We start from the raw sequence: 26,996 nt of genomic DNA, 5'->3' as shown, positions 1-26,996 counted from the left end.
CTACTCCGTTCACGGCGGGGCCAGGTAGGGGGAGGAGCCGACGTACGCCCTGAAAGCTCCATATTTACTGAGGGCGTAAGCGACTTTCGAGGCTTATTTCTTGTGCCAAAATGAAACTGCTTTTTTGCATACAACTGGGTGATGTTTATATGTTGCACTTTGCTTCAACTTTCGCCTACTTTGGCCTATTTCGGTCTCTCCCAGACGTACTATCGGGTCATTTACGACCTAACAAGGACTCTTCCGGCTAGAACAGCCAATGAGCATGCTCGTGTAGTCGGAAAGAAAAAGAAGGCCCCGCCCATAAAGCCGAAGGTCAGAGTTCAGAGGCTCCGGCTCCGGGGCCAAGATGGTGGCTGAGGAGAATCTTCGCGTGGTTCGCAGCGGAGGCAGCAAGTTAAATTTCCGTAGAGCGGTGTTTTCGGCCGATTCCAAGTAAGTGTTCCGCTGGGGACGGAAGCGGCGGGCAGCGGCAACGAGCCGCGTTCTCCCTCGCACGTGCCGCCGGAGAGGCTAGCTGCGAGGAGGACTAGGGTGGGGGAGAGCGGAGGGGGCTGCGAACCACGAATATGCCCGACGCACGCGCGATCTAGGCGGGCGGGCGGCAGAGCGAGCGGGGCAGGGTAGTGGATCCGGAGCGGTGCTCCGAGTGGCGAGGGGCGGGAGGGCCCGAGCCACCGAGGCTGATGCCTGATGCTTACACTCCCGCATGTGCCCACGTGCGCCGTGACAGACCTGGAGCGCACGCGCGTACATGCCGACGCACGCTCTTTGTAAATAGAGTCCCGGGACAAGCCCCCACGCATGATTTTATGGTTTTTTTCTCCTTAGAACCTCCTCTGTTCTAATTCTGCATTTAACCCTAGGGATGCTGGTCTAGTCTTTGGGGGTTTTGTTTTTCACTGAGTAGGGTTTTGGAGCTTTTTTTTCTTTCTGCATTTACTTATACAACATTTATTTTGCTTTTGTATTTTATTTTCAAAATACATGCAAAGATAGTGTTCGGCATTCATCCCTGCAAAACCTACTGCTCCAAACTTTCTCCGTTCCCTTTATCCTTCCCTAGACAGCAAGCAATCCAATATAGATTAAACATGTGCAAGTCTTCTAAACATACTTGCACATTTGTCGTGCAGCATGAGAAAAGTCAAATTAAAAAAGGAAGGGGAAAGCAAGCAAATAACAAAAAGGGTGAAAATATTATGTTGCGAGCCACAGTCAGTCTCCATAAGTATTGACTCTCTCTATCACAACTTTATTGGAATTGACCTGAATCGTCTCATCAACATTAACTTTGCTGAGACTTTTGAGTTCCAATTTTTTTTTTCTCTCCTTCCCTAAGACAGCGTGTAATCTGATCTAGGTTATACTTGTACAGTTATTATAAATATTTCTGTGAGTCATGTTGTGGAAAAAAAGTCATCAAAAGGGAAAAACTAGGAGAGAAAAAGTAACTCCCCTCCAAAAAAAAAAAAAACGTTGAAAATAATGATTCAATCTGCATTCAATCTTTATAGTTTTCTCTCTGCAGATGGCATTTCCCATTCTAAGTGTATTGGAATTGTCTTAGATTGATTTATTGCTGAGAATAGAACAGTCTGTTGGTTGATCATCACATAATCTTGCTCTTTGCTCCTGGTTCTGCTCACTTTTTCTAGTATCAGATGAACAGTATTTTAAATGACCTGGAGGCATCTTAGAGTATGTCCAGAGAAACCTCTGGGTTGCTGGCTTTCTCTGATATTTAATAACTCAGTGATGATAAGACATACCTTAGGATCAATGAACAATCATTTCTTAAGTTCTAGACTCAGTTCCAAGGACTGGTTCCTGCATAAAACAAAGTTTACATTCATTTCAATAGAAGAAGCATTTATTAAGCTTCTATTTGCTTGACACTATACTAAGTGCTAGTAAGAAATAAAAAAGCAGTTGATAAATATTTACTTTCTGTTCCTGTACTTCCTTCAAATCTTTCCTCTTTCCTCAAAACTTCCCATGGCTTCCCCTCTTCAAAGTCTCTCAGCTGAGAATTTTGCCTCTTATTTTATAGGAGAAAACATTTGAGGCTTTTAGAAGTGTTCTCCCTCTTTTTTTCTACCACATCTTATATTGCTTAAATGCTTTCTTCTCCTTAATCTTTGTCTCAAAAAAAATGTCTTTACTCCTTACCAAGGCAAACCTCTCTACCTGCACAAATGATGCCGTGCTATCACATCTCCAATAGATTCCCCTTTCCTTCATCCCCTCTCACACTTTCAATCTTTTCCTTTTGGTTCTTTCCCTACACTCTACAAACATGCTCTTGTTTTTCCACATCTTCAAAATACCCTCACTTAATACTTCTATCCTTGCTCACTTTAGTCTTCTCTCCTCTCCTCTTTGTGATTAAGTTTCTTGAGAAGACTGCCTTCACTTTCTCTTCTCTTAACTCCCTTTCTAAACCCCTGCAATCCAATTTTGGGTCTTTTCATTTTACTAAAACTCTGTCTCCAAAGTTACCAGTGATCTCTTGTCATATCCAGTATCATGTTCTTCCTCCTCGTTTTGACCCTATCACCCTCTTCCCCTTGATACTTCTCTAGATTTTTGGGACACCATTCTCTCCTGGTTCTACCTATCAGCCAGCCACTCCTTCGTCTCCTTTGCCAGAATTCATTGCAATCATGTCTTCTAACATTAGGTGGACCTTGTCTTTTCTCTTTACTACTTCACTTAGTGATCTCATCCGTTCTCATGGATTTAATTCTCTATGATGATGACTTTCTAACTTACCTATCCAGCCATAACCTCTCAACTAACCAGCTCTCCCATCTCCAGTTTTGTTTCAGACATCTCAAACCAGATGTCCAGTAAACATTTTAAGCTCAATATTTCCAAAACCAAACTCATAAACCCTTCCCCCTCCAAATTTCTCTTGTTACTGGCACCACCAAATTATAGGCACCCTAGCCTCATGACCTAGGAGTCATCTTAGATTCTTCACTGCTTCTCACCTCTCATATCTGATGTATTGCCAAGACCTGTCAGTTTTATCTTTGCAACATTTCTCAAGTTTTCTCCCTTTTCTCCTTTGTACTATCACCACTCCAGGACGTCAATCCACTGATAATGGTCTCATTGCCGTGCCATGAACAGGACACTCATTCTCTTGGTTCTAGGTATCATCCTTGGCTATGCTCTATGCCTGCTAGGCTTTCTTCCTTATCTCTGCCCCTGGCTTCCTTCAAGTCCTAACTAAAATCAGCTGTTCTACAGGAAGTCATTCCTAACCCTTATTAATTTTTGTGTCTTCCCTCTTGATTTTTTTCCATTTTATCCTGGTTATAGTATGTTTGTACATATTTTTTGCTTGTGAGCTCTATCGATTGGAGATTTTCATTTGTCTATTTTTTAAATCCAAAGCAATGACTATTAAGCATGTTAGACTCTCTTCAGTTTTTTCTTTAAAAAAATTTGCTAGCTTTTTTTAACATTACCATAATTTCCAAATATCTTCCTTACCCAGCAAACCATTCCTAATAATAAAATAACAAATAAATTCATAGAAAGAAACTAATATATTGATGACTGACATATAAGGGACATGGCTGTCTGTTCCCATTTATTCATCTTTTGGGTGAGGCAGTCAGGGTTAAGTGACTTGCTAGTCTCACGGCCAGTTCCAAGGTCCTCCTTACTCCTGAGCCCTTGCTCTATCGACTGCACTACTGTCCCAGCTCCCATTCATGCTTTCCTATTAATTATGCCCACAGATGACCAATGGCACTCTTGTCTTTGACATCAAAGGAGTCTTTGGTTCACATCTTGCTTCCATCATTCATTTCTAGGGTCCTGTACAAGTCATGTATCTTGAAGCTTCAGTTTCTTCTGCAAAATGGAGGCGCTCAAAATGACTTCATAGGAATGTTATAAGGATTTAAATGAGAGTGTCTATGAATTACTTTGCAAACCTTACCATTAATATGTAAATGTCAGTATTCATGGCAAAATTCTGATATTGAGTACACATTGTAGAAAATGAAAGTGATGACTAGGGGAACAGATGGCATACTATGACAATATGAGTTTTAAGTTTTTAGAATAATAGTGGGTAGCAGAACAGTAAATAATTCTTAAACTCTTCACTATACCTGAGATAAGAATAGTGGCTAATTTTTGTTTGTCCAAACTCACCATGATAACTTTTCGGACTTGGCAGTGATGTCATTGACATATAAGCTCAGAGGATCATATATTCAAGCTTAAAGAGATTGATTTTTTTTTTTTTAACTGATAAAAGGAAAATCAGAGGCAGGATTTGAATGCAGATTCTCTGCCTAAAGAGCTAATACACTTTCCACTTTGCCATTATTTTTAAAAAAAATTATAGCTCAACGCATGAACTATTTTGATGGCTTAGCTACTCTAATATTGTATATCAAAGACATCTACTCTCTAATTTGGAATCAGGGCCAGTTTTAACTCTGCTCTTTATTAAGCAGGTGACAAGTCATTTAACATCCATCAGACTCCTCATAAGATTGTGATGTCCTTGAGATCAGGGACCATGTTTTGTCTTGCTTTGTATAATATAGTGCCTGTCACATAGTCCGTGATCAATAATGTTTATTGACTGACTCAAGTCTTAATTTCTGTGTTGGAATAGATGACAAGACTCTTTATAGCTCTAAATCTACTTCAGTACTTCCACATCTTATTTTGTGTGACTATTGCTGATGGTTTTTCATAAATTTTTTGAAGCATCTACCTAATGTCATAGGAATTTTACTTTTTTCTTTTTATTATTTTAAAACTACTTACTATAAGGTCATGAGTGTGTCTGTTAGCAGTATTAATATCTCATTGATGAATGAGTTGTGAATAAAATTTTAAAGTATATTCAGAATATATTTTGGGTAAGTCAGGAAGTATATAACAGTTAATTTTAAAAGTTTCATCATTAAGATTTATTTAACCAGGATACTCCATTCTTCATACTTAATTTTTCAAGTGATAGTGGTGTCTTACCTAAAATACCATACTAGTTGAAATCACACACCAAAAAGGAATGCATGTGGGAAGTGATTTTTCTTAATTAGATCATTTTTGATACCAAGAGTACCTATATGACTAAAATATGAATTGTGTAAGCAACTATATCTGGTTTGTTTTTTTTTTGTTTCCAGGATAAAAAGATATTAAATGTTAGTTACCACTTGCACTACGTAATATTATTTGAATTTCAACATGGGAAATATAAGCACTAAATGCTGCTTTGGAAATTTCATGAGGACATGTTTTTTTCAATGCTGCCCTTCATATAGAAAATAACATAGCTCACCTACCATAAGCGTGGGATGCTGCTTTGCTCTGTTTTTCTAGTGCTGGCCATGGATTTAGCTTAATGTATTGATTCACATAGTAAGCCTAATTTACTTTGTGACCATAGCTCACTTATACTTTAGTAATGGAAAAAACATTGGAGTTGGAGTTCAAATTTCTGCCATTACACAGAATATATATATTCTGTGTTTGTGTGTGTGTGTGTGTGTGTGTGTATTTTTCCTATTTAATGTGTTTTTTATTTTTAGGTACCTTTTCTGTGTCTCCGGTGACTTTGTGAAAGTATATAGCACAGCTACAGAAGAATGTATATATGTACTGCAGGGACACAGCAATTTAGTGACTGGAATCCAGCTCAATCCTCAAAACCATCTACAGGTTGTCTGATTATTTATAATTGAATATTTTAGCATTTGCCTCTCTGATTGATTTTACTAGAAAATTGAATTTACTAGGAAATTTACTAGAAAATTTTACTAGAAAAAAGTTAGTTTGAGAATTTAGTGGATTTGTGCTAGGAACACACCCGAATGTCCATTTGGAAGTGAGGCAACTTTCAACAGTCTGAATTGTCTTAAGACACTTGGGTTGGAGATAATTTTATCTAAAAGCTGCTAAAAGGATCATAGAGCCATTCATGTGAGGTTAATTTACTTTCTTAGTCCCTTCAAAAATGAAAAACAGTCCAATATCAACTTGAAACTTTTTAAATAAGCCCACCAATTAATCCTAAGTAAAAAAAAAGCAAGTATATATTTTAGCCAAGATTTCCCAAATTAAGAAAGATTAAAAATGATAAAACTCTCCAGTATAGACAAAGGGGTAAGATTGCCTATTTTTCAAAGGCAGAAAACATGTCTTAATTCTTCAGAAGAATTATTTTTTATAAAAAGCTTAATTTTGTTTTTTGTCTTTTTTTTACTCTTTTCTAATCAGTTGTATGTTATTTTTACCTTTTCAGCTATATTCTTGTTCTCTTGATGGCACAATTAAGCTCTGGGACTTCATAGATGGCATTCTGATAAAGGTATGGCTTCAACATGAGATAATATGAGCTAATAAAATCACATCTTTTGTGATCTAGGTCTATTTGAAGTTGTCTTTGGAACATGGTCTTTAAGGGTGGAAAGAAAAAAGAAGAGTAACTAGAGAAGATACTCTGAGAGCAAAGTTGTTCTTTGTAATTATTTGTGTTGAATAGAAGGAAGGAAAGGAGCATTAAGTGCTTACTATGTGCCAGGTACTAGGCTAAGTGCTTTGCAGTTACCTCATGAGGCAGACAGATGAAATGACTTGCCCAGGATCACAGAGCTAGCAAATATTTAAGATCATATTTGAACTCTGGTCTTCTCAACTCCCAAACTTTCATTTGCCATATAGCTGCAGATATTTAGTAATCTAGTTGTCGAGGTTGTTTCCTTTTGTTGTAAAGGGATATGAATAATTTTTGAAATTTACATTGCTATCAATTTAGATCTTTTATTTTGCCCCTAAAGTTATGCCAGTGTGCAAACTGTTTGTGCAAGTGCAAAAAGTAAAAAGAAATGCCTCATAAGCATTTAATCAGTATTTTTAAAATTGAATATTGATGAAGCTGTTTGTATCTATAGAATCAAAGGCCTGTTGTTTGCAAATGACTTTTTTTTTTAACCATAAGTTCTAAAAAGAATTCTGGACCAAGTAATCTCTTCTTTCCAAAGCACACTTTGCAGAAGAAATCATATAGCTGAATCTTAAGTCGATTCAAAAATTTCCAAGTTCATTTTTTTTCTGCTAGATATTAGTAGTTGGGAAAATTAAAATATTGCAAAAATTGTTTTCTGACTGAATCATGAAAAATATACCATCCTTTATGAATTATGTTTACTAGCAAGCAAATTTTTTTTTGTTTGTTAACTTATATTAATAATTGATTATTTTAATTTTAGATTTTATAATATTCTTGTGTGGTTTTTATTTTTCAGACTTTTGTTGTTGGGTGTAAACTCTATGCCTTCTTTGCATCTGTCCATCTTGAGGACTCAGTATTTATTATAGTAAATAAAGAAATTCCAGGTACATTTTAATAATTGTATTAATGTTTGTTTTGGTAGTGTCTTCTTACTCCAATTCAATTATTTCCTATTATATCAAAATGCATTTTAGGGTTTGCAAAAGTTATTTTAATAAAAGAGGTTATCCTGAAAGGAGATCCTTTTATTTTTTTTTTTTAAATAAGGCTCAGAATCACAAAAGAGTCAGGGATAGGTTTAGAAATGGAAAACGTCTCATATAGCCCAACTCTTTCATTTTATAAATAAGGAAACTAGTTCCTGTGAAGGAGACATGATTCTCCTAAGGTCACACAGGTTATCAGCAGCAAAGCTTTTTAGAGATTGAATTGTAGGAGTTTTTCCAAACCAGTTTTCCAGTGTGTTCAAGTATCCATTTATCAGTAGAATTATTCTCCATGCCTTTAAACTCTGTAACTCTGTAGTCATCTTTTTACATGGTATAAGACTTTGGAAAGTGGAAGCTTATGGGAAGAAATACTTAAGCTTTCATTTATTTTTGTTTTTAATATATATGCTTCTGTTGCCTGAATTTCTACTTTAAAAGGAATATCTTTAATATTTTCCAAAATTACTAAACAATTACTAAGTATCACTAATTACCAAGCACCAAATGACTTTCATGTTATTAATGTAAATTTCTTTGTTTAAAAAAATGCATGTCAGTTCCTCTGTAGACTCATTAATACAATTTTCTTTGACTAGATGGCTTCCAGTTGGCTTCATTGAAACTTCCAAAATCACCAAGCCAAGAAGTAGAAGCTAAAGAGTTATCATTTGTCTTGGATTACATAAGCCAATCACCTAAGTGCACTGCCTTTGGAAGAGAAGTAAGTTTTATTTCTAAACTTTAATTTTTGTACATGTCATCTACCGTAAAATCAAAACATTTTACATTTTTGTTTAGAATTTCAAACCAAATATGAAGAAATGTCGCTGAAATCCTTAAAATGAATGGCAATTTAGTTTTGAATTTTTAAGAAGATGTCATCATTTTAAAGCATTTGTAGACCTTCTGAAAATGGTTGTCACAAAATCATCTTCTAATATGTAAAATACACTTTGAGTCTTAGACTTTATCTAGTGTAGAAACTAGGTCTCAGAGAAGGAAATTAGCTTGACTCTAGTTACAAAGCTCCTTAGCAGCAGACTTCCGTGCTACCTTTTAAGGTTTCTTTCTAACAAAAAGTTCTACTGACAAAAAGAAACCCTTGATATTTAGCCCCAGAAATGTAAACTCACTAAAACATTGGTAACAAATTAGAGAAAATCATCCTTTTACAATTCATGTTGAAATTAACTATCTCTGACCTACAAAATTGCTAAGTATATTTTGAGAATATCTGAGAATAATATGCTTAAAGATGAAAATTGATCCCAGGGGTGCTGATGAAATCACCAAATGAAAAGAAGATCTTTGTAATAAACATGCATAATCAAATAAGCAAGATCCTACATTAGCCATGTTGGAAAAATATGTCTCATTTGTATTTTAAGTCCATTACTTCTCTGTCATCTTCAGTCCTCCAGTTTATCATTGCATTGCTAAGAGATCTAAAACTTTTCGAATTTGTTGTCCTTTATAAGTGGGCACCAATTAGTTACTTTTTGGATGCAGACATCATTAACCTAATAAATATTAAAATGCTTTATTTTAGAAGAAATGTGGCACATTTATAAGGAGAAAAACATTTACAATTTAAAAGTTTTGATGCTTTGGTTTTAGGAACATAAACAGCTTATCGTGACTAAGATCAAGCTGTTTCTTTTTCAAAACAGGGCCAGTATGTTGTTGCAGCTCGAGACTTGTACATGTCTGTATATTTCTTCAAAAAGAAAAAGACATTTAGGTGAGAATTCATTTTGTTATTCATTGTCACTATATTTGTTTAATGTATTGAGTTTTTTTTCCCCTATGAAATTAAACTTATTCTAAAACTTAAGGTGGTTGTTGCTTAACCTGTAGTATTCTAAATTTCAAAAATGTTTCTTGCGTAATACTATAAAATGTATGCTTAGTCTTCAGTCATAGAAATGTCTGGCTCTCACCCAAACCTCACTAAATTTATCAGATTCAGAGGACACCTGAAAAATTATATGTCAACTTGACCATTTTATATATGAAGAACCTGAGGCCTAGAGTTTAAGCTACCAAACAAGGTAGGGACAAACCCTCTCATTTACAGTCTAGGAAACTTAAGATCCATAAGGGTGAAGCCCAGTAACACACCAAGGTCTCTTAGAGAATTAAAAAGTTTAAAAAAAAAAAAAGGTAAAATGTTAGATTCAAATATATGTTGAATTTGCATATTAGTGTTTACTTACCAAAGAAAATTTGTGATCTGTTTTTTGTTTACCTCCTAATCTTCCATTTAATAGATTTTGGAAATTGCAATTTTCATTCCCACTACTTGTAAGACTTTTGTATAAATATAATAGTACTAATATGATCAGAAGTTATTTTTATAATCATGAAAGTTTTTTTTCTTTAGGTTTTCCTTGCCTTCAGGAAATAAGAAGAATTGCAATAATATCTTTACTTGTATAGCGTGTCATCCTAAAGAAGATTGCATAGCATCTGGACATCAGGATGGGAGAATTCGTCTTTGGTAGGTTGATTCATGAAAGGTCATACTAATCTTACATATAATAGATTGCATTAGCTTTGAAGAACTCAGAATTGTATGTGTCCAAAAAAGAAAACACCAAAGACTCATTAAATTAATTGAAATTAGTTACTGTTATCTTCTCTTATTATTGCCTTCATTAACTGAGTTGTTTATATTGACCTTTTGGAGAGAATGGCTTTATCTAATTTTAAAAAGCAAAAAAGTGAATATAGGAGATGACTTGTAGCATAATTAACATGATGCTACAGATAAAAAGTGGTGAAAAAAAACTATTTTAACCTTTGCATGCTAAAAACAATCAGTCTTATGTGACAGTTCAACATTGTTAATTGGTTATTGTATACAAGACATTGTGGTGGTTTCTGAAGTTTTGACAAAAATTCCCTTCCCTTCATATATATATATATATATATACTCTACTAAAAAGATACAGCGTGCACAGATATTAAGTTGAAATTACATATTATCAACATTTCAATTTCACTAAAACTTTTGGAGCACCTGATACATATAATGAAATTTCAAGAGGAGGTATTTGAGATGATAAGGGACTACTTCATGGAAGAGATAGTATTAAACTGTTTTATAAATAAAACTAAAGGGGGAGAAGGGAAAATAAGAAGTGAGTGTATTCCAAACATAGAGGTCAGCTTCATAAGTCATAGAAGTAGATTATACTTTATGTATGGAGGGGGGGCCAGGGAGATATAGGTAAAAGTCCAATTTGTCAAAAAGAGAGTGTAAAGTAAGAGAAAAAAAGATTAAAATTCTTAATAGTAAATTGAAGTCATTGTGGAGGGCTTTAAATCCCTGGCTTTGGATTTGATATTCTAGAAGCAATAGAAAACCACTTGACTTTTTTGAGTAGGGGATGTAAAATAGTCGGATACGTGTTTTAGGAATCAGTTTGGCAGCTGTGTGGTAGATGGATTTGAAAGAGGAGAAATTGAAATCAGGGAGTAATTGGGGGACTCTTGTGTTAATCTGGTAAAGGTAAAAGTCTAAATTTGGATAAAAGCTATGAAAATGCAGAAGGGCTGAAGTAAAAAATGTTCTGGAGAATATGAGCTTTATAATTTGCCACATACTGGGATAAAGGATCAAAAAGAATTTCGAGGTAGTGAAACTGATTAACTAGGGTCACCTTCAACAAAGATTAGGAAATTTAGAGCAAGGGTAGGTTTGAGTGAAAATGTGAATTTCATCCATATGAGGATATTTGACAAATTATCACATTTCTGATTGAGCAACTGAAGTTGTCTTTTTCCTCAATAGGAGAAATTTCAATGATAATAAAAACTATACCTATACGTCTCTACATTGGCATCATGATGTTGTTATGGATCTTGCTTTTTCAATAGAAGGTAAGTATATATTAATATTTTGAATTCAGAGATGAATTCTGAGGAGTACACAATCATTTGAGTTGCTTAATTTGTTAACAGAAATGTAGAATTTTAAATTTTTTTCAATATATATATATATTTTCATATTATAATATAGTTAAACATGAGTCCTGTTCCCATCTTTCATTATAACATGGAGGGGACTCCTGAGGCATTGAAGGGTATGACAGGAAGACACAAGCTTTAGTAGACACTGCCAGTCTAGAACGGTATCAACAAGCATAGTTATACTAACATATGCCTGCTTTCAGTGAAGTAGTCTGACTGGATCTAAAATGGATCATCACAAGGAGACTACACTAGATAATGAATTCTATTGCTGTGATTACCCCTGTTCATCCACTTCTCCCCTCCCCCCCAAAAAAAAATTTTTTTTTTTTTTCTGAATGACTCTTACTCTTAGACAGCCCCCTTCTTCTTCACAATGACAGGGGCAGAAGAGGGATAAAGGATGCCAAGAATCACTCTTTTTAAGTCTATGAGTGTTAATTTAATCATAAACACTTTAAATGAGAAATCTCTACATAATGATACATAACACCGATGAGTTGCCATACTAGAGGAAGTTAATTATATTAATCTTAACATAATGATGAAATAAAAAGACAAAAGAAAGTTTGAATTAAATGGGAGGATGATTCACAGTCTCTCCATGAAGAGTTATATTTAACAGAATTGCCTTTGGACAATAACAAAAAAAAAATTTCAAGGGATACTTGTTCATCTCATATTGCAGTGCTCATGATGAGTTTTTTTTTGTAAGTAACAAAAAAACTGAAGACAACTGCAGCTTCTGCAGCAGCATCTGTTGAAGGGAGATTGAGAAGGAAAGGAAATTCTACAAAAAAAAATATATATATATATATATAAATTAGCATATTACTTAGTGATTTCAGTGTAAAGGTCAGTTTAGGTGTAGAGTATGAAAAATTGCTGAAAAATATGATTTGAAATTTTAAAAAGTAGTCAAAATCTTGTATATAGAAGACTCAGTTATCCAGTTTGCAAAAAGTAAGGGGGTAGGGTTTAATCAATAACTTGATTAGCTACTTAATAACTTAAAACTACGTAAGTTTTTTTTTTTTTAAGAACATTTAGAACATCGCGAATATTTTTTTCAATAAAAGAGTAGGGAAATACTTTAATGAACAATAATCATCATCCCAAAAAGTCACAATTAATGACTGGTGATTAATGTGGGAAGCATTTATGAATCAGTCAACTATGTTAACTTGTTGGAGTAAAGATCAAAATCAAAAAATCAAATTTTTTAAAGCAAAAATAATATGTTTATATTAACTATTAATGCAGAAAGCAGGAAAATAAAGGAATTTCATAGTATTACTATGTGGTTTTTATATTGTATATAATTATGATCATCAGTATGGATTAACACCATTTCTTAAAGAAGTTCAACTAATATAAATCAATTGGCACAGTGAGGAAGCCAGAACAAATATTAAACATGATATCTGAGCAGTGATATATCATAGCAAAAGAGAAAAATGATGTAGAATATAATCTCACCTATAAAAGAATTGAAACTAGAAAGATAATAGATGAAAAGTAAAAATAATTTAAGATTTGTGTAGTAATTTATTCACGAATGAGAAGAGAGAAATTAAATTTAACATCATAATTCTCTGTAAATAAAACTGAAGAGGGAAGCTAGGTGGCGCAGTGGATAGAGCACCAGCCTGAAGTCAGAAGGACCTTAGTTCAAATCTGGCCTAAGACACTTAACTCTTCCTGGCTATGTGATCGTAGGCAGTCACTTAACCCCAATTGACTCAGCAAAAAATAAAATAAAATAAAGTTATAAAATAAATAAAACTGAAGAGCAGTGTGTGTGTGTCTAATCTTGTTTAAATAGTACACACAAAGGAAATCCATGCTGAAATATAACAATTTTAATAGACTAGTTTCTTTTTGTTGTTATTCTGTGCTTAGTAAATACCAAATAACACCAACGTATTTTTCATTTTATGCTTAATACCAATAGCATTTCCATATATAAAGAACAAAAAAATGGGTATTGCATATGAAATTTCCCTTCCTTTTGTAAACAATTTGCTTCTTCAAATAAAAAAAATGCACGTGTGTATATATTATACAGTTGACTGAAAGATACAGAAAATACAAGATTTACTGAGTATATCCACTGAGCTATAAAAACAATTGAGCCAGTAATACAAAATGTTACCTTAAAGGCTCTCCTCATTAGTTTTGTCTCATGCATATGTTAAGGTCATAGAAAATTCCATGGAAGAAGCCACAATTGATAATTTTGTTTGACCGCCAGATCACTTTTTCTACTGATCTAGAGTGTCCAGCAGAAGATCTCCCTACAAGTCTTTTTAATTGTTGAGAATTCTCCAGAGAGCTGTTCTTGTTTGCTGTCTTGCTGATTATGTTGAGTTGCAGAATGTCATAGATTCCTAATGAAGTCCATAATTACTTAAGAATTTTGCCAAACTACACATAGGTAAAAATCCAAGGGCATGAAGAAAATCACTTGTGCAGAATGTAATATGCTCTTAGACAGCTCACAAAGCTATTCTTGGATATATACATGTAACATAAGCTTGGTTTGGCTGTGAAAATTTGCCAGTTACATTTTATGAGTTGCTTTTTATTTTTGGCTTATTAGCAAATGCATAAGAATTATCAATATGTCAGATTATTTCAACAAGTAGTATTTGATTTCAACACTAAACCGTACTAAACACTAACATCTACTCACAACTTAGAGGAAATTTAAAGATAAGTCACCAAGATCTTTACCATTAGATATTTTGTTTTTGCACTGTTCACTAATAGATTAGAAGGCTTAGTCATTGAAAAAATTCTTTATACATTTAAGTGATCATTTGTTTCCAAAGTAATAGTAAAACAATTTAAGTGGAATCTAAAACCTTAGATGTTAATCTCTCATGAATTTTGAAGTATTCATACATTAATGCTGTTTCTATTTAAAATTTCTCTAATAAATATTTTCTTCATTCCATATGTATAATGGATGGAAAGGCACCAGTCTTTTGAGTGGTGGACGTGAATCTGTCCTAGTAGAATGGCGAGGCGGCATAGAAAAAAATAAAGAGTTCCTGCCCCGTTTAGGAGGCACCATTGAACACATTTCAGCCTCACCAGGAGGTGATTTGTTCTGCACTTGTCACTCTGATAACAGTAAGTACATATTTAAACGATTTGGTGTAATGCAACCAAATAAAAAGTCAGTATCCCATGAGATAGGAAGCAGGATTTAAAATTAGTCAGGATCTTGAATAACTTTATAATGGCCAATTTTATTACTGTTCTTCCCCTTTGTTTCTTATAAAATAGATATTGGTAATTATATCAAAGCTTGATTTATCCATCTTTTATGTTGTTATTCCAAAAACCATTAAGATGCTAGTTATCATTCTTTAAGTGTCATTTAGAGAAGAAAACTTCAGAATCATTAAAACCAACTCCTTTCTTAGGAAATTTAAAGTACCCAAGGTTATATGGATAGTAAGTGATAAAGCAAGGATTTAAACCCAGGTTCTCTGCTTGCAAATCCATTATAACAGCCCTGGTAAAATTCTAGAATAGTCTAAATTTTTTTTTCTATTAGATCAAAAAATACAGGTATATTAGACAATATACACAAGTTTTGGTTGAAAGAAGAACTAATTTATCTTAGAAAAGGGGAGACTTAAGGACAAAATTTCATTCTGCACATAATCAGAAGCTTTTAAGGAAGGTGGATAAGACTTGGTCAGCGTGGTGGCAGGGGATAGAAATAAGACCCAGAGATGGAAGGTCCTTGAGAGACATGATTGAAAATTAGAAGGAACATGTTACTCATTAGAGCAATCTCCAAAATTAATTTTAATTGCCTAGGTAGTGTAAAATTCCCTTTGATGTTGCAGGTTTTCAGTTTTTGGTTGGAGTACCACTTAGGATGCTGTTACATGGAGAATGTTTTGATTCCTTCCAAATCAGTTTATGATTAATTTTTTTTTTTTTATAAGTTATTTGTTAGTGCTTTGAGTAAATAAAAATTAGTTGACCTCTTCATTTTAAATGTTAAAAAGTTCTGAATTAGTCTGAATTTAAAACGTGTTAATTTTCTCCCAACTCCTTTCAGGAGTGGGGAGTTCGTGAGTGTGGAACATTGCATGTAATGTCAGATTTTAAAATATTATTTTTTTTATGAATTGGTCACCTTTCACAAAAAAATTGAAAAGAGGGATGATGAAAACAAATCCATTTTTTAAAATATAAACAAAAAGTAGTCAAATCCTGAAGTCACATAAAATCATTGAATTTTTTTTTATTTTCCACAGAAATTATGATCATTCACCGAAACCTTGAGGTTTCTGCAATAATTCAAGGACTTGTGAAAGGTATTATCTAATAAAGATCATTTGTAATTGCCTATATTTATAAATTGTCATTTTCTAACTAGGAAACTACTTGTCACTTTTCCTTTGCAGACAGTGTTGTCAACACTGGTTTGATGATTGATCCAAGAACTAAAGCCCTGGTTATGAATGGGAAGCCTGGCCATCTACAGTTTTACTCTCTCCAAAATGACAAACAGTTGTACAATGTAAGTTTATATTCAGTGCACTGTCAGCAAAGCATTGTCAAAATAATTTACAAAAGATCCTTCAAGTCAAATTATTAATTGTACAGTAGTAATTATTAATTGTACAGTAGTAATCAGCAAAAAATTATATGCTTGTGTTTACTTGAACACAGTACCATCTATAACTGGTTCAACTAGTGATAAAGAGGTCACATTTTCAGATTAGATCTTCTTAAATTATTTAGTTTTGTTTTTCTTCATAATCATACAAGTAGACCTCTAATCCTGACAAACTTGCTCCTATTACTGCATTGGTAATAGGGAGACCAGATGAGATTATGGCTAGATCAACATAAATCTATCAGTACTACTTTTAAAAAAAAAAAAAGAAAAGAAAAGAAATGCAAAACATAGAACCTAGTTGTTTTTGAAAGACAGGTTTACCCACTTTTTTTTGTAAAACAGTGTGATATTAAGGCTTATAAAATGATTGTGTAAAAAAAGAGGTATCAAATAAATGTTTGACACCTGTGGTATATATAAGAGGTATAATTCTTTTTGAAAACTGAGTTGCAAATTTAATTATTTCAATATAGGGCATCAAGACCATTTATGATAAATAAATATCTTGTATCCCTAAAGATAATTAGTCATCAGTGAGTTTGTACTAAGCCACTAATATTTTAAGGTATAGTTTGCTTTCCTTTCCATTTTAAGAAGTTACATTAAGAATTTGGTTATTTCAGTTCTTCTGTACTAAGAATTTTTATGTCTATGAAAGAAAAATTGATTTTCCTATAATCTTTGTAAGATACTGAGAAAGTTAAGATTCGGGCAATCATGATTCTAGTTCCAGTACTTACCACTAGCCAGTTGATCTTTAACAAGATAATTAATCTCTTTGAGCCCTGGTTTCCTCACCTGTAAAAATGAGTCTTTTAGCTCTGATATTCTTGAATTCTAAACATTACACAGAATTACAGAATTGGGAGTTGGAAAGACCTCAGATCATCTAAACTCAATCCCATTCTTGAAAAGAATCCTCCGTGTAAGTTAAAAGAGCGATGTCTACTGGAAGGCCTCCAAAAGTGGGTAGTAAAGGGAAGAAGGGTGGAGCAGCCCACCTCCTTCTAAAGGCAAGCCTGTGCAGCTTTGGAACAGAAGAATCTCTCTTGTCAGTACAAGTGAATAACAGCATTAGGAAGATATCAGTGCCCTTTATCTTTGCTTTGACATAAAAATATTTTGTTTTATATTAATAAATATTTTTCATGTCTTTTTTCCCAAAAAACTTTAGTTAGATATCGTACAGCAGGAATATGTTAATGATCCTGGTCTTGTTCATATTGAACTAATGAAGGCTGCATTTAGTTCTCAAGGCAACTGGCTTGCAACCGTGGAACAACGACACGAGAAGGAAGCAGAGCTTGAATTGCAGATGAAATTGTGGGAATTTAATGAGCAACAACAAGGGTAATGCTTCCTGTATAACCAGTCCACAAAATGAAAGAATTAATGAGTTGACTTTTATCAACAAGTCTTTGAACTTGTTAGTCAAGGCTTTAAAATAATCTGAAAAGTCTTTTAAAAAGTAAATTGAATATGACAAATTTTCTAAGAGCAGAAATCTTGCATTCTGTAAAATTCCTTTTACTTTTCATATAAAAAACTCTTAAATATTTGGTGAGAACATTACAGTATACCTGTAAGTGGGACATACAAACATGAAAAACCCCTTGAGAACAGAGACCATAACCACAATTTTTAATAGATAGTAGGGTATCACTTGGCCTTTTCCCAAATAGAAATATATGCAAAGAAATAAAATTTTGTGTAAAAGATTTTATGTAAATGTTCATTTATAACTGACTACAATGTAAGAGTTTAAAAAGATTTTTCTTTTCCCTTGTTTAGATTTATTCTTAACACAAGAATCAACATGCCACATGAGGACCATGTAACAGCTCTGTGTTTCTCTGATACAGAAAATTCAGAAACTCCTACCTTGGTAACCACCAGTAAAGATGGCCACTTTAAAGTCTGGATATTAACAAATGACTCAGATATATATAGTAAGCTTTTTTTTTTTTTTAACGTGATGTTTTTTTCACAGAGCATTTAAAGTTGAATATGATATTTTGCTTGACATCCGAATAAATTTCCGATGAAACTATAATATTTTTGTAACAAATGTTTTCATTCATCTTTATTAAATTAATTCAACAAATTTTAAATTGAGAACTTTGTAAGCTGTCCAGGAAGCTTTATTCAGTTTAACCATATTACTGTTTAAACAGCATGTTAGAATTGTGTGCACTTGAGCTGCATCTTTGTAGTTTGAAATGTTGACAGTTTTGCTTTGACCCATTTTGCTAAAATAGAACTTTTGTATATATCACTGTTAATCACACTTTCTACTTATGTTACAGTTTTGGAATTATAGCCATTCCCGATGTTTAGCATGTCCAGAAAAAAAACTTAATTATGTTTTCCTCAAAACTACCCATCTTCCAAATTTCTCTTTTTATGTTTAAGATGCTCTCATCCTTCCAATCAACCAAATTTGTAACCACACAAAGTCTTCTTTGGTTGTTTTCATAGGAATAGATTTCAGATGGTTTTAGATAAACAATCTTTTAAGAATTTATGCTTTTGTTTGGGACTGTTTTATATTTTTAGACACTGTCTTTTTGGATTTTTTTCTGGAATTTATCTTTTTTCCACTTCAGTTCATTTCCACCAGAGGGAGCACAAACACAAAATAAAAGATTAAATCTAATTTAATAATTCAGATCAGTCCATTTTGCTTATGAGTAGATTAAATCAGTAATAGAGGAAAGTATTCACCATTGTTAAAGCTATATTAGAAAGAAGAATAATCTCTCTTCTCCCTCACCCCATCCCAATGTGGAAACTAGTAATTAATAGATTTATCCCTAATTGAAATAATTCACTTTTTTCAGGGTGTATTTCCATTTTGAAATTTAGTAACAGATGTTAGCATTAATAAGAGTGAATTAGAAAACTTCTATGCCAAACGCCCTCCTCTACATCATTGGAGGGAACAATGAGATCACATAATTAATTTTAAAAATATTTTTCCAACTTTTTTTTGCATTTCAATGGCATTTATTATACATATTTGAGTATGATAAGTTGTATTCACATTATATTAATACTTTTACTTTATGACTCTATGGATTTTTGAGACTGTTTTGCCCATTAGAATTTCATTTATTTTCACAGAACAAGCTATGGGCTGGACTTGTGATTTTGTAGGCAGTTACCACAATTACCAAGCCACAAATTGCTGTTTTTCTGAAGATGAGTCTTTGCTTGCAGTTAGTTTTGAAGAAATAATAACAATATGGGATTCAGCTACTTGGGAGCTTAAATGTACATTTTGTCACCGTCCTGGGAAAATAAAGTAAGTAATCTTCAATATTAGCTACAGTTGTATTTATTGTCATTTTTAAATTATGAAATAAATATTTGTCCAGAGAAATTTGTTACTATGTTTATTCCAAAGATAATATAGAGCAGAACTTGGAACCTAAAGTTCTGATCTTACCTGCAGGAGCCCTCTGTTAAATTTTTGTGTTCAAGATTTTCTTATTCTGGCTAAAGAAACATTCAACAGTGAGTCCATCTTGTTCCTGTATTTGGTAAATGGTTTGGGCAACCTCTATAGAAATGTATGATCAAATATAAGATATAAAATTTATGCTTTTTTTTTTTTCAAAAGTTACATGCTTCTCTTTTAAGAAATAAAATAAATTTCCTAGATTTTGCTGTCACATCCCATAACCCATTTTTCATGTGAATAATTGTAAATTATGTTTTCATGTGTCCCTTTAAAACTACATAAGACTAGTCCAGAGACTATAAAATGTGAAGAGCAAGAGTGCATATTTCCCTAGATTTTTTGTGTGTTTTGTTTTTTTTCCAGGAATCTTTGTTTTGGGAGACAAACTTGTTCTAAATACCTTCTGGGTACAACTGAAAAGAGTTTTTTGTGCTGTTGGAACCTCCTCACTTGTGCATGTGAGAACCTTTTCTAATTTACTCTGATTTCCAAAGAAAATACTTGCAACATACAGGAAATTGCTCTTGAATTCTGGAAATTATAAAAAAAAAAAAAAAAAAAATCCAGATTTTATTTTAGCCACCTAAGGTCACTCAGTTTTTATTGTTTTCCTGGCCAGATAGATTTCCCAGCTTTTGAAATACTGCACCTATAGATGATAAGTGTTAGAATATTTGTCAAGGGAGCAGCTCTGTGGTTCAACAGATAGAATGCCAAGGTTAACATCAAGAAGTTCCATCTTGCATTTAAATTTGGTTTCAGATACTTACAAGATATATTACTCTGAGCAAGTCACTTAATTTTTTGATCTGTAAAATGACCTAGAGAAGGAAACAGCCAACCATTCTGGTATCTTTGCCAAGAAAACTCTAAATAGGATCACAAAGAGTAGGACAAAACTGAAATGATTGAAAAACAAGTTTTTAAAAAGACAGTTAAGAAATAAATTCAGATTTTCTACTTTCACACTTCACACTCTCCAGTGGAAAAATACCCCCAGCCATGGGAATTTGATGAATTAGGAATAGTTTATTGACTATACTGTAGTTCTGCCCTGTTATTTGATTTCCCAGCATAATATTCCAAAGATTATTTAAGTCTATATACATATTTGAGATGGAAATGGGAAATACTAATTCTTTTCATTCTATCTTCTCTCCCGGGGAATAACCAAGTGACAGTCTTACATGAGTGAACCAATCAGTTTGAAGTCGGTATAAGCTTGGGGTACTTCATCATCTGAACTTTGAACAAGAAATTGTCTGCATCTTTTATTGTTTGGTAAAACTTACTAAGAATTGTTTATTCTTTTTTGTCTGGTTATTCTTACAGTGGAATGGAGTGTACAGCTCAGTGTTATAGTTCTGGAGCCTGATCCCAATTCAGATAATATTGCTGCAATGTCTTGGTCTTCAGGGGGTTCAGATTGTAAGTACAAGACCTTCCTTCATTAGCAAATGGTGATCAAAGTAGATGGCGATAATGCTTGATTATTTTTTTTAACCTGTGAGATAATTGAGTTAGTTTTTAACTTCAAAACAAATCTTCATTTGGAGCTGGGTTGCCTTAGACAGACTACTTCCCTTTCCTGATTTCCAGTCCCCAGGCACATTGTAAAAGCTCTGTATTCATACTTGGTTCTAAGAAAATTATATGTTTACCTGAAAATAGTTAAGGATAGGGACATACTTTCTGGAGCAATTCATAAGTTTGGTATACTTTGCAGTTCTTTGATGAGGGAAAAAATATATGTATTTAAAGTGAACTTTACCTTTCAGAATGTTAATGTGTGTGTGCGTGTGTGTTTTTTTCCCCCTCAGTATTTGTGTTTAAACCTAGTGAGCCAAGGCCATTGTGTATTCAAAAGAGTATGTGTAGAGAGAAAGTCCAGTGTGCTGTATTTGTTCCAAGAGATGTCCCTGAATCATTTATCTCAGAAGATTACCAGTGGCTAAACAAATCCCAGTTTTACTTCTTAAATGAATCACAGGTAACTAACAGAGGGTTTTTTTTTTTTTACTTTTAATTATTGACTAAATAATTGAAGTCCTATACTGATTAAAATGTATCTCCTACATCCATTTACTATCTTCTCTTACAGTGACTTATTTCATTAAAGTTTTCAATTTCCAAAAGGAATTGTGTTTTCTGAATTGTCCTCATTGACATAAATTAAAAATCATAATAACTCATTTGATTAGTGCTTTTCTTACAAAGAGACTAGTATGACATTGATTAAGGAGCCAGTCTTTAATCCAAGGAGACCCGAGTTCAAATCCCACTTCTGATACATACTGTGTGACCCTGGACAAATTACTTAACCACTCACTGTAAAAGAGTTGTTTAACACTGTATGTGGGAAAAAAGGTACTAACCTCTTTTGGTAGAGGGAGTTTATTCATCCTGGAGTACCTTATGCCAGTGCAGTTCTAGTCTCTCTCTCTCTCTCTCTATTCCTTTCTTCATGTAAACCTGTGAGATGAGTATTAGCCCAGTTTATAGATATGAAAACTGAGTCTTGGACTTTAGGTAAATTACCCATAGTCACTAGTCACTTGGGTAGTAAATACCAGAGGCAAGGTCTTTTTACTTAGTATTCTTGATTCCCCAAATTCAATGTTCTTCCTACTACACCGCAATAGATCCCCCCAAATCTATTTTATTTATAGTGCTTTTCCTCCTACAGACCTCATTTGACTCACTGCCATTACACAAATCTCCTGTTTTCTAGTTTTCTACTTGAATTGAATTCTTCTATAGTTTAGGCATAGTATCAGAAGCCAGGTATCAGAACTCCATGCCAAGGTGTGAATGATCTATTAAATATAGTAATTCTACACCTTGCAAGCAAAGGGCATTGATGTAAAGCCTGTTAAAGATTTCAGAAGTCCTTGATTTCAGCAGTATGAGTACTTCGTACACAAAGAGCAGTACTCAGGGTTTTGTGTATTTCTATAATGGGAAAAAAAATGGATCACTTTAAACTAGTTGAGTGATGGGTCTTTCCAGACTTGTCCCAACTGGGCATCTCCCTAGCTGAAATTATTCATAGTTTCAGAACTGAAAAGGATGGGAAAAAGTTCATCTAGTCCAGGCACTTCTTTTAAGAAATAGGGAAACTAAAGGTCAGGATGGTTAATTAACCATCTGTGATTGCCCCGCTAGTAAATGTTAGGAAAAAGACCTGGATTTGACTCCAGCCCCCTCTGCCTGATGCTAAAAATGCTGTACACCAATATTCATTGTCATGATTATCTAAGAATTATCTTTAATTTTACTAAATTTTATATAGTCTTCCAAGACACATTTCTAACATTCTAAAAAATAATGGTTAAATGTGTTTAAAGTTTTCTGGGGGGTTTTTTGTTTTGTTTTATTTTGTTTTGTTTTTGATTCAGACTTGTGGTTTTGGCACTAGGCAATTCTCGGTACAAAGCAAATCTAGTCTTAGGGAATTGAATGGGTTTTTGTTTAGGATCACATAGCCAGGCCTTGAACCCAAGTCTGCCTGATTCTTGAGCCAGCTCTCAAATCTACCAGACGATTTGCTACTATTATTTTATTATGAAGAAATCTATCTCCTAGAAGGTGCAAGCCATAATCTTATATTTCTTGTTAAGTATAACTTTTTGTTGCTATTTTGTTCTTTTTAGGATTTAATGACATTCAGTACAAAATCCCCAGAAGAGAAACTTACACCATCAAGCAAACAGGTATGTTAAAGCCATGCTGACAGTGAGGTACTGAAGCTGAAGCAAAAAAAATAAGGGGGCTCTTAGATTCTCACCAATAAGCTGACCTTACACAAAGCTAAAAAATAGTGAAATACTGTGTTTAGAGAATGCCTCTAGTTTTAAAGCTGTGTTCTTGTCTTAAATGAATGTATGCTTTTTATATTTTCCTCTATTTCTCCACCTCTGAGCATAGGATCATAAAATCCTAAATTTTAAGCTAAGTCACTTATTAAAACTCAGAGAACTTAAAAGAGTTACCCAGAATTACACAGGTGGTAAGTAAGCAAGCCCGGAATCAAAACCCAACACTTTTCTTACTCTGTTCCAGGAGTCCCATTCAAAAAAATTATTCATAGTTTCAGAACTGAAAAGGATGGGAAAGAATCCATTTAGTCTAGGCACTTCTTTTAAGAGATAGGGAAACTAAAGGTCAGAGGGGCTAATTAACCACCTGTGGTTGCCCAGCTAGTAAGTGTTAGAAAAAGACCTGGATTTGACTCCAGCCCTCTGCCTAATATGCCATGTTGTAGTAAGGAATGTTTAAAGATTTTTTTAAAAATAGGTTACTCATATGGTAGTGTTTTATTTTATCTCTTTTTTATAATATCGCAGTCATTTTTTAAAAGGGGGAAAAAAACCTTTTCCTGATTCTTAGATTGAATCCTCCCTTATAACAAAAGTAAATATATCCAATACTGTGACTTCCTCCGAGACTATAGACAAGGACATGTTGAGAGGCTAAAAAACATATATAACTGCCAATGTGTATATTTGTTACTAATTTATGCTATGGTTACTGATGTGAAAACAAGAAATATTATTTTACCTAGATTGATATTTACATGGTATAGGCACTCCTACCCTACCTATTCCTACCTGGTGTTGAGGAGGATGATAATAAATAATAACAGTTATCATTGTAATAACAACAAGTAACATCATGTGCTTTAAAGAATTCAGAGTACTTTTATGTACTTCATCCCATTTGATCCTCCTGAGCACCAGATTAAGAAAATATTAGACCTTATTCTTTAGATAAGACTATTTTTCTTCCCGTTTGTATTTTTAGTAATTTAGCACAGTGCCTAGTACATAATTAGTGCCTGTTGATAATGAATGAATGAATAAATGGGAAAGCTGAGAATCTGAAAAACCAGGTTAAGTAGTTTGCCAGTGGTCAGTCATAATAAATTCAAAGACAAGGAAATTCCAGCACTTTACTCCCATTGTACTATTTCAACCCATTCATGACTACTGTTGTGATTTTTATCTGTCATGGCTTCTTAAATTTTTTTAAACTTTTTTCACTTGCAATCTCTTTTCACCCCAGAAATTTTTACTGACCCTGGGTATATAAGTATATGAATCAAACATTTTCTGATCATAAATCATAATTTCACAAACCCCACATTCAGTTATGGATTTGCAAACTACAGTTTAAGAAGCTGAGATGTAGGTATTTGTACAAATCATCCATAGAAATCTACTCCGCATGCACTGGAAATTTTCCTAAAGGTTTGTTAATATGTTGTGACCCCTGTTTCACACTTGATTGGACCTGAGCCCTGTTGTAGTTGTGTGTTGACATTTGTAAGGTAACTGCTGATCAGATTTGAAGAGTGATAAAATCTGATGTTAGCTTATATGTACAAGCACCTAAGACCAAGCCAACAGTGATTTGAAAATGAGGACCATGCCCAACAACTAGTTCTCAGTCAACAAATAGATTTGCTAGCAAGACATGACTAAGAGGGAAGAGCATGGCAACAACAAGAAGGTCAGATTTTGTTTACATTTGATTTGACTGCTGTTTATCCATATATGTCACAACAGAGAAAGGAAGAACCTTTCTACTATTCAGATATGGCTTGAGACAGATGCCCTTAAGGTCATTTTTTTTTTTTTTTTTTTTTTTAACTCTAGTAGCAACCGGGAAATAATAAATTTCATACCCTATTTTAGAGTAAGCAAATAAATAAAACCTGCTATCTTTAGTCTTAAGGTAAAGCATAGTATGAAGTTAAAGGATGTTTACATTTGCATTAAAATAATCCCTGTAACTTTGAAGTAGATTCTATTCCATCCCTTACAATAGCCTTCACTCCACCGCACCCTCTTCCATTTCTTGTAGCTAATAGCAGAAGAAAGCCTTCCAACAACTCCCTTCTATTTCCTGATGGGAAAGCATAGAAAGCAGCAAGAAACCAATGAAATAATGGAGAATGAACTCATTTATCACCCTTCAGCAGAAGACATACCTGCCATCAGTGAGGTAATAATACTAATCAAAATGTCAAACTAATTGAATACAGTGAACTATGAACTACCATACAACTATTAGAAAAACACCATGGGCAAGGGAAGAGTCCTGGAAATGAGGAAAGGGAGAAGGCATGGAAACAATGATGGGGAGAATTGGTTTCATAATATTCAGTGTATATTAAAACTGGAAGAAAGTGGAAAGGGCAGCAATAGAGATGTGTATTTCAACCCTTGCCTCCATTTTACTGATAAGAAAAATGAATTATAGAAAGAGGAGATAATTTACTCAGTATCAGCTCCAAAGAAATGGGACCTGTCTTTCCAAATCAGAAGTCTAGTGTTCTAGGCAGTACACTATGCTGCCTGCTCATTAAATAATTATTTATGTAACATGCAAATTTGAAGTTTAAAAGGATAGAACAAGTTGTGTGCTGTTTTGAGACATAGAGAAAAAAATGTCATCATTCTGGGATTAATTGCTGTAGCTTCTTTAATGGAACTAGATAGGTTACATAGCAGATGAAGGTAAATGTACTTAGTAAAATGAGGAATTGAAAAGTGAGTAAAACAAAGGGAAAATAAATTAAAATTTGTTTTTTTTTTTTAAATTTAGCTCCTTCAAACTCCTGCCCATGTACTACCATCTGCCTCTTTTCTGTGTTCCATGTTTGTTAATTCGTTATTAATATCCAAAGGTACTAAGAGGTAAGAAGACTTGAAATTAATTACTAGTTCATGTGTTTTTTAATAGTAGTTCATGATAGTGGCTGTTAGAACTATTTGCTTGTTTTCCTCTTCTTCATAAGAATATTTGGCCAATATATTTTTATGTTAAAAATTAAAGCAATTTTAAAATTAACAGTAAACTGTAAACAAATGTGGTAAACAAAAGTTATAGAAAAAAAGGTTGTGTTTTTTTTAAACCATAAAGTAGTTTGTTACATAGAGATTCATGCACCAAAATCCAATTTATATAATGTATTTGCTAAGAAATATTTTTGGTACTGTTGTGTTGATGTATATCAAAATAAGTGTTATAAGAATCACTGTATAGTAATAGATTTTGTTTCTCTGAATAATTTTGTCTTGTTACAGTGCTGAGGAAATTCCTGATGATATAGAAATGGAAAGTGGAAAGGCAACTGATGACTCAGATGAAGAAAATGATATTTCTGAAAAAGTCCAGAAGGCAACAAATGACACAGTTATAGAGGACGAAATAATACCTCAGCTTTCTAAAACTCAAGAAAGAGAATTAAGAAAACTTAGAAAAGTGGACTACAGTTGGATGTGTTCTCTTTAACAACACAAAGAGAGACTTTGCACTTTATTTTTCATCATACAGTTACATCTGTCTTAACATTATTCCTTTTATAAAATAAATACCATATTTTGGCAGCCTGTACTTTCAGGAGATGGACCTTTT

The 26,996-nt window shown here is 33.5% G+C and overlaps 1 protein-coding gene across 1 annotated transcript; it reads left to right on the top strand.

The window, feature by feature from the left end:
• Window positions 1-26,996, top strand: WDR75 (WD repeat domain 75). Its single transcript, XM_003764040.4, has 21 exons — window positions 1-435; window positions 5,574-5,703; window positions 6,287-6,352; window positions 7,290-7,380; window positions 8,082-8,206; window positions 9,156-9,226; window positions 9,869-9,985; window positions 11,282-11,370; window positions 14,440-14,598; window positions 15,744-15,803; window positions 15,894-16,009; window positions 17,286-17,461; window positions 17,903-18,060; window positions 19,235-19,415; window positions 19,938-20,032; window positions 20,907-21,002; window positions 21,395-21,564; window positions 23,228-23,287; window positions 25,440-25,580; window positions 26,184-26,275; window positions 26,666-26,996. Exons 1-21 carry the CDS (start codon window positions 350-352, stop codon window positions 26,871-26,873), a joined length of 2,487 nt encoding a protein of 828 aa, XP_003764088.2. The 5' UTR covers window positions 1-349; the 3' UTR covers window positions 26,874-26,996.

This window comes from Sarcophilus harrisii, chromosome 3 (assembly GCF_902635505.1).
Source record: "Sarcophilus harrisii chromosome 3, mSarHar1.11, whole genome shotgun sequence".
Taxonomy (NCBI): domain Eukaryota; kingdom Metazoa; phylum Chordata; class Mammalia; order Dasyuromorphia; family Dasyuridae; genus Sarcophilus; species Sarcophilus harrisii.
This window is presented reverse-complemented; position numbering and strand designations above follow the sequence as displayed.

Bases quoted from the DNA above. Each gene is read 5' to 3' on its own strand.
- WDR75 (XM_003764040.4), top strand. From the start codon at position 350: ATGGTGGCTGAGGAGAATCTTCGCGTGGTTCGCAGCGGAGGCAGCAAG. The intron at 14,599-15,743 runs GTAAGTACATAT...TATTTTCCACAG, and splicing joins CACTTGTCACTCTGATAACA to AAATTATGATCATTCACCGA. The intron at 18,061-19,234 runs GTAAGCTTTTTT...TTATTTTCACAG, and splicing joins AAATGACTCAGATATATATA to AACAAGCTATGGGCTGGACT.